At 45.6% G+C, this 11276-nt stretch overlaps 1 protein-coding gene across 2 annotated transcripts in view; it reads left to right on the top strand.

Annotated features, from left to right (window-relative positions):
* Positions 1-4124: 4124 nt before the first annotated feature.
* ALDH7A1 (aldehyde dehydrogenase 7 family member A1) overlaps positions 4125-11276 on the top strand; it is a 53403-nt gene continuing 46251 nt past the window's right edge. For both annotated transcript variants that reach the window (XM_025388074.1, XM_025388073.1), the window contains exons 1-3: positions 4125-4848; positions 6122-6175; positions 6775-6840. In XM_025388074.1, the coding sequence (XP_025243859.1) occupies positions 4300-4848; positions 6122-6175; positions 6775-6840 (669 nt within the window). In that variant the 5' untranslated portion in view covers positions 4125-4299. The remainder of the gene's footprint in view (positions 4849-6121; positions 6176-6774; positions 6841-11276) is intronic.

Here is an 11276-nt window from a genome sequence, read left to right as displayed (position 1 = left end):
AAGGAAGGAAGAAATATCTTGTGGAATGTGGAGAAAGATAAAAACACTTTTAAATAAGGAAGAGGAACAGGCTATGACCTAATGCTTGCTTGGACTAGTATAAGCATGCCAGGGCAAATATTTAGGCTAAATTGTGGGAGCTAAGAACATAAAGTACGTTTATTTTATTATAGCTAGCAGATATTTAAGAATGTTAGCACAGGTCTTTGAATAAATTTTGCTTTTAAGAGAGGTTACTATTTATTCCTAATTAGATGGGGAGGAAAGTCTTTGAGGAGGAACCTCTATTTTACTTTTTACAATGGCAAACAAGGTTATGTGGACTGGGCACCAGGTCACTGGTCCTGGTGTGTCCCCCTGCCCAGCCGCTGGCGCGCTGAACCTGTTGTTCCTCAGGCAAGCCCTCTGCATTTGCTGTTCACTCGGCCTGGAAGGCCCTTCCCTCAACCCACCCCATTCTTTAAAGATTATCTTGGAATCGGCTTTGCAAAAATTGTAACAGTGAGAAAATTACGGCAGCGGGAGAGATCTGATCTAGCTAACCCCTATTTTGCTTTTAGCCTTCAAGCTGCCCTTAATTATTCCTGGGCTTGGGCCAGTCAGTGTAACTTTGGGAGATATTTAGTTTATAGTTTAAATGATAATAACCCTTCCCCAAAAGCCATCCGCCTTTGTAAAGCTAATAAGAAATCACCAGGGTAGAAGGATAAAGGAGGCTGAATTCTGCTAAGGTGTAGACATAAACCGTTGCCAGTCATTCTCCCAGAGGTCACAAGGTACGCAACTTTTCCAATTACTCTTCCAGATAACATCACTATTGTAGACCCTAAGATTGGCATTTTGAGATATCTTTTCAGGTATTTTGCATGTCTGACTACCAGTGGTTCCACCTGAAGCTCTAACCGCTTCTGTGGTCCCACACAGAAGCTATTGACCTGCTTGAGGACAATTTCCCACACCCCAATGACTGCATCCCCAGCCAGTAAGCAGCAAGAACCCATTGCTTAGCCATTCCATCCCTTCCCCAAACTATCTTTGGAAAACACTAGTCCCTGAATTCTCCAAGAGATTGATTTGAGTAATAACTCTGTCTCCCACACGGCGTGGGTGGCCTCCTGTCTATTAAATTCTTTCTTTCTTCTTTTTGAGACAAGTTTGCTCTGTCTCCCAGGCTGGAGTGCAGCGGCAAAATCTCGGTTCACTGCAGCCTCTGCCTCCCAGGTTCCAGTGATTCTCATCCCTCAGTCTCCCAAATAGCTGGGAATACAGGCATACACCACCAGGCTCGGCTAATTTTTGTATTTTTAGTAGAGATGGCACTTGACCATGTTGGTCAGGCTGGTCTCGAACTCCTGATCGCCCTGACTCTTGATTTGCCCTCCTTGGTCTCCCAAAGTGCTGGGACTACAGGTGTGAGCCACAGTACCTGGTTCCTCTGCCACTTTTAATACAGAACTGTTTTAAGGTGTCCTGAGTTTAGCCACTACATTTTCATTTCTATAGGGCTTTGCAGTTTTCAAAGTGCTTTCATATATGATTCATTTAATTCTGTCTCTTCCTGCTCAGCCTCATTACAATTCATCATTTCTAATTTTTCCTGAACTCCTGTTAAGCAGGGCTAACAGGAGTTTTGAAAAAACAAGGTAGAAAAAGGATGCAATCCCTATTTTCAGTGTGAGCAGTTGCTGGTGCCTATTTTCCCAGAATCGGCTTATTTAGTTATTTTTTGAGACAGGGTCTTGCTCTGTCCCCCAGGCTGGAATGGAATGGCACGATCTTGGTGCTCTGCAACCTCCACCTCCTGGGTTTAAGCGATTCTCCAGGCTTGACCTCCCAAGTAGCTGGGCCTTCAGATGTGCACCACCACATCTGGCAAATTTTTGTATTTTTAGTAGAGATGGGGTTTCACCGTGTTGGCCAGGCTGGTCTCGAACTCTTGATCACTAAGTGATCCTTCCACCTTGGCCTCCCAAAGTTCTGGGATCACAGGTATGAGCCACTGTGCCCAGCCAGCCAGAATTGGTTTAGAAGGATGGCCACACTTCTCTTCTTGACTTGAAGAGAGGGAAGCCAACACTCCTTGAGAACACTATGTATTGCTCCTAATCCTCAGTGCATCTGTCTATGTGTTTTAATTTTGTGGAAGTGAATGGAAGAGAAAAGAATAAATAATGTGGTTTTGGGATATGCAGACAAAGAATCTTGTTGGCTGATAGAAAGTGATGAGAGTCAGTTAAAATGTCTGAGAATTAGCTGGGTGCGGTGGCTAATGCCTGTAATCCCAGCACTTTGGGAGGCTGAGGTGGGTGGATCACAAGGTCAGGAAATCGAGACCATCCTGGCCAACATGGTGAAACCCTGTCTCTACTAAAAATACAAAAATTAGCTGGGTGTGATGGTGCGTACCTGTAGTCCCAGCTACTCAGGAGGCTGAGGCAGGAGAATCACTTGAACTTGGGAGGTGGAGGTTGTGGTGAGCTGAGATTGCGCCACTGTACTCCAACCTGGGGACAGAGTGAGACTCTGCCTCAAAAAACAAAACAAAACAAAACACACACAAAAGAAGTCTGAGAATTAAAATTAGAAAAATTAGCACTGTGGTCCTACGTGTAGATGGAAGACAGCAGCAGGGTTGTTGATAGAGATTACCGATGTCAGATAGGGCATTGCTACTCCTTCGAAGGTGTTATTCATTGGTTCATTTGTTCATACACTCATATAAGTGAGCATAAACTTGGAGCAATGCTAGGAACTGTGGAGCAATGCAAGGACGAGTCAGAGATGGTCCTTGCCCTAATAGGAAAAAACCGTAGCATTTACAAAAGGAAGCATCTTGCATGTATGCCTAGTACTAACTGTAGTTTCTGGTAGCTGCTTGATACATGCAGAGTGTTTGTTCAAATCATTTTTATTATAAGGGTGGAAGAGATAAAGCTCATGCTTGAATGCAGAGATGAAAGGGGCCAGGAGTGGTGGCTCAAGCCTGTAATCCCAGCAGTTTGGGAGGCCGGTGGCTCAAGCCTGTAATCCCAGCAGTTTGGGAGGCCGAGGTGGGCAGATCCCTTGAGCCAAGAGGTGCAGACCAGCCTGGGCAACATGGGGGAAACCCGTCTTTACAAAAAACCCACAAAAATTAGCTGGGTATGGTAGCATGCCTGTAGTCCCAGCGACTCAGGAGGTTGAGGTAGGAGGATCACTAGAGCCCTGGAGGTTGAGGCTTCAGTAAGCCATGATCTTGCCACGGCACTCTAGCATGGGCAAGCATATTTTAAACTCATGTTCAAATAATGCCAATTGAGATATTAGTATTTCCATCTTATAGGGTTGGCCCAGTTATTGTGAAATGAGATGGGGCATGCATGAGTGAAAGGATAGTGTAGGAAGACAGAAGAAATGGAGAATGAAAGAAATTGATCAAAACTGTCTTTATTCTTTAAAAGTAAGAGCCGGGTGCCGTGGCTCATACCTGTAATCCCAGCACTTTGGGAGGCTGAGGTGGGTGGATCACAAGGTCAGGAGTTCGAGACCAGTCTAGCCAACATAGTGAAACCCCCTCAATATTCAAAATACAAAAAATTGGCCAAGTGTGGTAGTGGGCGCCTGAAATCCCAGCTACGCAGGAGGCTGAGGCAGGAGAATCGCCTGAACCCAGAAGGTGGAGGTGGCAGTGAGCTGAGATTGAGCCATTGGACTCCAGCCCCAGGGACAGTGCAAGACTCCCTCTAAAAAAAAGAAAAAAAAAAAAGCAAGAATAGGACGGATGCAGTGGCTCACACCTGTAATCCCAGGACTTTGAGAGACTGAGGTGGGCAGATCAGAGGTCAGGAGTTCCAGACCAGTCTGGTGAAACCCCGTTTCTACTAAAAATACAAAAAAATTAGCTGGGTGTGGTGGCACACACCTGTAATCGCAGCTACTCGGGAGGCTGAGGCAGGAGAATGCGCTTGAACCCGGGAGGCGGAGGTTGCAGTGAGCCGAGATCGCGCCATTGCACTCTAGTTCGGGCAACAAGATCGAAACTCCGTCTCCAAAAAACCAAAATAAATAAATAAATAAAAAATAAAGTAAGAATATACCTAGGCAGGGTATTTATAGAGGAAATGCAACAATCTAATATTTATCATTAATTACAAATCTTTCATTTGTAATTTACCAAAACAGTGAAAACAAACAACCCTTCCCCCGCCCCTCAATACAAACCCTCCCTTGGCTACTCCAGGGACCAGAGGCATCGCCATCGCTAAGGAGCTGGTTAGGAATGTCAGCTCTCCGACCCTAGCCCAGACTTACTGAATCAGAATGAGCATTCACCACGACCACCGGGTAACTTCATGCATTTTACAGTTTCAGAACCCCTGCTATAGCCTGCTATACTTCAGCGCCAATATTTTGCTGAAAAGAATTCCTAGCTGGAGCCGTGGCTCCCGGAGTCTTTCACCAGATGGCAGCAGCCCACTCCTCCCTATGGCACTCCCATTGTTCCAGGCAGGATTCAGCCGCAGGCATCTCCGGAAGACTAGGGGCCGACGGGGCGGTGGCGGGGTCGTACCCTGTGGGAGGGATCGGGTCTGCCCAATGGGTTCTCTCGGGCGGGGGGCGGGGCTCTATTTCAGCAACTCGACCGGCCTTAGGCTTCTTCCGAATTCTGAGCTCAGTATGTGGCGCCTACCCCGCGCGCTGTGTGTGCACGCTGCAAAGACCAGCAAGCTCCCCGGACCTTGGAGCAGGCCTGCCGCCTTCATGTCCACTCTCCTCATCAATCAACCCCAGTATGCGTGGCTGAAAGAGCTGGGGCTCCGCGAGGAAAACGAGGGCGTGTATAATGGAAGCTGGGGAGGCCGGGGAGAGGTATGCGGGCGCTTAAGAAATCTCTGCAGCCGCCGGGGTTCGCTCGAGGAGGCCGGGCGGGCACTGACCTACCGAGTCCCCGCTGGCGCTGGAGGAGGTAGTACAGAGTGGGAGATTTTGAAGCTCCACAGTACAAGTTTTCTCGTGTAGGGTGCCTTTAAAATGAAAACTTAGATTTTAGGTCCTTGTGCCCTATGCAGAACCGAAGTCATTTTGGAGCTGTAGGGGCCTAAACTTCCCGCTCATATTTAAAACCTTGTGGTCTTGGATCTGTAGTGAGAAATGTGGCACATTGAGGGGTGCAACTGATCTTAATTTAGAGCTTAACTTTGGCTCTTCACCTGTGACATGCACCGCAAGTAACGTTCTTCAGTGTAGTTTAAAGTTATCTTTCTTCCTGAATTCCTTGGGAGTTTGCAAGCTCGGACTTGCTGAAATCCTGCCATGTTTTACGTTGGGTTGTGAACTCCTTTGAGGACTGGGTTTTCAGCATTTCTCCGTTGCCCAGGGCTTAACACCGCGCCTGATGCCCGTTACTGCTCAATACAACGTTTTATAGAATACAAAGGAAAGGTAAGGTTATTATCGCCCAGATTTTTTTAAAAAGAAAATTGTTTATAAGAAGATGTTATATAACAGTTAAACTTTGTTGGACGTTGTATATTATATAATGAACCTGCCTTGGTAAAGGGAACACTTCCTTTTGGTTATTAGTGGCTGTAGGAGATACAGATAATTTTAATTGCTCTTCAAACCTCAGTGTTTAATCTTGATTTCCATGTGATATCTGATCATTAGGCCTTTTTAGCTGTGCCTTGATTTTCCCTTTCATTGTTGACCTGAGACCTCTCCAACTGGTGTGGACACAGGCCTTTCCCATGGTTTTCCCACCTTGGCCATTTCATCTCTGAGCAGAGATGACTTGTCACTAGTAAGGGAGAGAAGGAATAACTAAAACTAGTCAGTTTGGGCTGTTATTAATGGAAAAAGAGGCAAAATAACTGGTTACATTAAAGCTTTTGTTTATACACCTAATATTGAGATGTCAGGGGAGAGTTTTGCAGTAAAGGTAGTTTCTAATATTTAAGTCAGAAATGAAAGACAACCTCTGTAGAGTGGTTTATATGTAACAGAAGTTAACCTAAGGTTTTTGAGTTTGGATATTATATCATTTTTTCCTCTCTTCTTTTTCTTTCCCCTGAAGTTTGGTCTATTCCCTTACTTCAGAAGGGATTACGTTTTCTATACATGATCATCATCCTTTTGTTTTAAGGTTATTACGACCTATTGCCCTGCTAACAATGAGCCAATAGCAAGAGTCCGACAGGTAAGTGTGTGTGTGTGTTTAATTCAAATTACACACAAGGAGTTTGTGCAGGCTTTCTTTAGAGGCAGAAGCCAGTTAGGCAGGTGAAGAATAATACAAAATCACAAATGCAGAGAATAATGTGTTTATTTTTCATTTGACATTTAGGACTGTCTGGGGGAGACTGTCCTCCCTTGGGTGGGGGTGTGGAAAGGAAAGAACCATAGAAAAGGCGAAGCATAGAAAGACTAGGCAGAGGGCCATTTAAGACAGTGCTTCTGAAGTACCTGAGGATTTTGTTAGAATGAAGCTTTTGATTTCTGAAGTTTGGGTTGGAGCTCAAGGTTCTGCATTTCTAATATGCCTCACATGTTGTTCTCAGATGAAGCTGACAGATTTGCTTTGAAAAGCAAGGTTTTAAGGCATAGCTGGATTCCAACCTGTTTTACCGGGTTCTAGCTAGTTTTGGGGAGTGTAGACTGTGGGAATCATTCTCAGCCATAAATGTTAGAGAACCCTAGAGATTTTCCAATTCTCTTCTGAAAATATTTGTGTGTTCTAGAAGATTGTCATCACTTTTCTTTATTTCCCCCTCTCTGTCCCCCTACTTCTTAATTTAGGCCAGTGTGGCAGACTATGAAGAAACTGTAAAGAAAGCAAAAGAAGCATGGAAAATCTGGGCAGATGTAAGTATGACCTTTGTTTCTAGAATTCAGAAGAGGTCACTTTGCCTATTGTAAGCAATGAGATACATAAACATCTGATAAGCAGGTCAGTGCTGCCTTGTTAAAATGTGAGCTCCTTGGGGGCTGTGATACTGTACTAGGGCTCCTGCTGTCTTGGTAACACCTCTGCCATATTTCTAGGGTAGTGCCTTTTCTGTACTTGCCATTCATTGAATGGATAAATTTAAATGAATTAAAACTTTGTGCTGGTATAGTATAAACTTGAGCTGTGAACACTATTCTTCACTGAAATTACTTGAATTTATAATTAAATAGAAAATGAATAGAAGACCTATGCTAGATATATTCACTTGCTCCTCCTCTTACCCCCTGCCAGATTTGTCTGGGAGTATCTCAGCAATAGGTCAGCATTCCTGGTTTAAAGAACAGCAGCAGACTGGACCTGGTGGCTCACACCTGTAATCCCAGCACTTTAGGAGGCTGAGGCAGGTGGATCATCTGAGGTCAGGAGTTTGAGACCAGCCTGGCCAACGTGGTGAAACCCTGTCTGTAGTAAAAATTAGCCAAACATGGTGGCACGTGTAATCCAGTCTACTCGGGAGGCTGAGGCAGTAGAATTGCTTGAGCTTGGGAGGCGGAGGCTGCAGTGAACCAAGATAGCACCACTACACTCCATCCAGCCTGGGCGACAGAGTGAGACTCCGTCTCAAAAAAAAAAGGAAAAAAAAGAGCAGTGGCAGCATCCCTTTCTCAGGGCCAGAAGCTCATATTCCTTGACTGTCTAATGAGGCTGTGAGGCAGAGTCAGCCTCCTTGGTCTCTGAGTCTCCACCATTGGTGGAGAGCAAATTTAGGAACTGTGACTGGTGCTGGGCTGGCCACACTGACTCATCACTAGGTGGGGGCTAGGCTCCTGAGAAGGGGAGAGTAAAGGCAAACCGAACCGGGATAGCCTGATTTCCCAACCTTCCCACTACCCCCATCCTCAGTGTGCTTTGTCTTGTAAAAAGAAAAGACTGAGGGTGCCTGCCTTCTGGGAGGGTTAAATGAGTTAATCATTTAAAGTGTTTACTGGAGAGCCTGGCACAGGAAAAGCCTCCATCCATTTGAGTTAAACCCTGTGCTGCTGGGTGAGGGACTGCTGAGCTGCAGTGTTTTCTCTGAGTCAATGATTGCAAGGGGGGTTGGGTGGGGTTGGGGTGGGTTGCAGAGTGGCAACCTGTCCAGAAGAGCCCTGGGTTGGATGAAGCTTTTTTTTTTTTCTTTTTTTTTTTTAAATCAGCCAAGAGACGTCTTTGTGTAAAGCATGAAGCACATCTTTCCTCTACTTTAATTATGGATAGAAGTATGGCCTCGGGTTCCATTATACACAATCAAAAGTGTCTTTGGGCAGAAAAATACCACTTCCACAAGTAAACAGTGTGCTAGGTAAAGTTCACCCTACCTGGATAGAGAATAGTGTCCAAAACAGTATCCTTCATTGTTTCAAAAACTTACTTTTATTTATTTCTGATCATAAAAGTAATAAATATTCTTTTTCTTTTTTTTTTTTTTAAGAAAAGATTGATGCTGTAAATAAGATAAACAAATTTAGTCCCCTTACCCCAACCTCTGCAATGCAAAATGATTATTAGGTTTAGGTTTTGGTGCATTTCCTTTCAGTCTTTTATGTATTTATTTCATAGCTGTGATTATTGTACGTTCATATATACATGGCGTGTATAAAATTTTGTGACCTGTGACCTGTGATGATTGTATTGCATACCATCCTAGAGTTACTGCTTTTTTTTTTTTTTTTTTTTTTTAAAGACAGGATCTGGCTCTGTCACCTAGGCTGGAGTGCAGTGAGTCAATCTCAGCTCACTGTGACCTCTGCCTTCTGGGCTCAGGGGATCCTCCCATCTCAGCCTCCCAAGTAGCTGTGATTACACGCACACACCACCATGCCTGGCTAATTTTTTTGCATTTTTTGTAGAGATGGGGTTTCACCATATTGCCTAGGGCGGTCTTGAACTCCTAAGTTCAAATGATCTGCCCTCTTTGGCCTCCCAAAGTGCTGGGATTACAGATGTGAACCACCATGCCCAGCTGCGTAATTTTTTTTAAAATTGTTGTTTTCCTATACGTATATACTTTTTTGTTTTGAGATGGAGTCTTGCTCTGTCACTCAGGCTGGAGTGCAGTGGTGTGATCTCCGCTCACTGCAACCTCTGCCTTCCAGGTTCAAGTAATTTCCTGCCTCAGTCTCCCAAGTAGCTGAGACTACAGGTGTGCACCACCAGGCCTGGCTAATTTTTTTCTTAAATATGTTCTCCAACTTAAAACTTTTAATTAAAAAGTAAGCTTTAATGTCGAAAATGCAAACTTGGGGAAGACAGAAAAGATCACACACAAGGCTGTCACTTCACACTTGAAAGGTTGCACAGCCGCTGGACAGAGGCGCTCCTCACTTCCCAGACAGGGCAGAAGCCAGACAGAGGTGCTCCTTACTTCCCAGATGGGGTGGCCGGGCAGAGGCGCTCCTCACTTGCCAGAGGGTGGGCAGTGGGGCAGAGGCGCTCCACACTTCCCAGATGGTGGGGCGGCGGGGCAGAGGTGCTCCTCACTTGGCCAGACGGTGGTAAGCCGGGCAGAGGCGCTCCTCACTTCCCAGATGGTGGGGCGGCGGGGCAGAGGTGCTCCTCACTTGGCCAGACGGTGGGAAGCCTGGCAGAGGCGCTCCTCACTTCCCAGATGGGGTGGCGGCCGGGCAGAGGTGCTCCTCACTTGCCAGATGGTGGGCAGCCGGGCAGAGGGGCACCTCACTTCCCAGACAGTTGGGCAGCTGGGCAGAGGTGCTCCTTACTTTCCAGACCCTGGGATGGCCCGGCAGTGGCGCTCCTCACATCCCAGATGGGGCGGCGGCTGGGCAGAGGCGCTCCTCACTTTCCAGAGTGGGTGGCAGGCCTGGCTAAGTTTTGTATTTTTAGTAGAGACGGTTTCACCATGCTGGCCAGGTTGGTCTCGAACTCCTGACCTCGTGATCCACCTGCCTTGGCCTTCCAAAGTGTTTGGATTACAGGCGTGAGCCACTGCACCCGGCCTTCCTATACATTTATACTTAAAAAAAAAAATAGACCAGGCACGGTAGCTCACGCTTGTAATCCCAACACTTTGGAAGGCCAAGGTGGGTGGATCACCTGAGGTTGGGAGTTCGAGACCAGCCTGACCAACATGGAGAAACCCTGTCTACACTAAAAAATACAAAATTAGCCAGGCGTGGTGGTGTGCGCCTGTAATCCCAGCTACTCGGGAGGCTGAGGCAGGAGAATCACTTGAACCTGGGAGGTGGAGGTTACCATGAGCTGAGATCGAGCCATTGCACTCCAGCCTGTGCAACAAGAGCAAAACTCCCTCTCAAAGAAAAAAAAAATTAATAGACTTTTATTTTTTAGAGCCGTTTTAAGTTTACAGAAAAACAAGTAGAAAGTACAGAATTTCCATTACTCCCTCATTCCTCTTCCCAAGTTTCCTTTTTTTTTTTTTAAGACAGAGTCTCACTCTGTCACCCAGGCTAGTGTACAGTGGCATGTTCACAGCTTGCGGCTCACTGCAGCTTCGACCTGGGCTCAAGCAATCCTCCTACCTCAGCCTCCTTAGTAACTAGGATTACAGGCATGTTCCTCCACACCTGGCTAATTTTTGTATTTTTTGTAGAGATGAGGTTTTGCTCTGTTGCCTAGGCTGGTCTCAAACTCCTGGGCTCAAGCAGTTTGCCCACCTCAACCTCCCAAAGTGCTGGGATTACAGGCATGAGCCACCAGGCCTGGCCATTTCCCCTATTATTAAAGTTTTGCATTAGTATGTCATATTTTGTTACAACTGATGAGCGATTGTTGATGTGTTATTATTAACTAAAGTACACAATTTACATGAGGGTTCACTCTTTGCATATACTGTTTTGAATGCTAGTGCAACTTAACATGTTGTCTTCTGACTAGAAGCGTCTATTGTATGTGTCTATTTATCCAGGGTAAATACAAACACATTTGAAAAAGAAAAAAAGAGTTTATATGAATTCAGGATCTTGTCTTTTCCTGAACTGTTTTTTTCTTTTTCTTTTTTTTTTTTTGAGACTGAGTCTTGCTCTCTTGCCCAGGCTGGAGTGCAGTGGCATGATCTTGGCTCACTGCAACCTCCACCTCTTAGACTCAAGCAATTCTCCTGCTTCATCTTCCTGAGTAGCCGGAACTACAGGCATGAGCCATTGCAAAAAAATTTTTTTTGCGTGTTTTTTAGTAGAGAACAGGGTTTCACCATGTTGGCCAGGATGGTCTTGAACTCCTGACCTCAAGTGATCTGCCCGCCTCTGCCTCGCAAAGTGCTGGGATTGCAGACATGAGCCACCGCACCTGGAATGAACTGGTTTTTAAATCTATCTTTGCCCTAGGGAGTGCC

The sequence above is a fragment of the Theropithecus gelada genome, chromosome 6 (genome assembly GCF_003255815.1).
Source record: "Theropithecus gelada isolate Dixy chromosome 6, Tgel_1.0, whole genome shotgun sequence".
Lineage (NCBI taxonomy): Eukaryota > Metazoa > Chordata > Mammalia > Primates > Cercopithecidae > Theropithecus > Theropithecus gelada.
The sequence above is the reverse complement of the archived record's forward strand: the minus strand, read 5'-3'. Positions and strand labels throughout refer to the sequence as shown.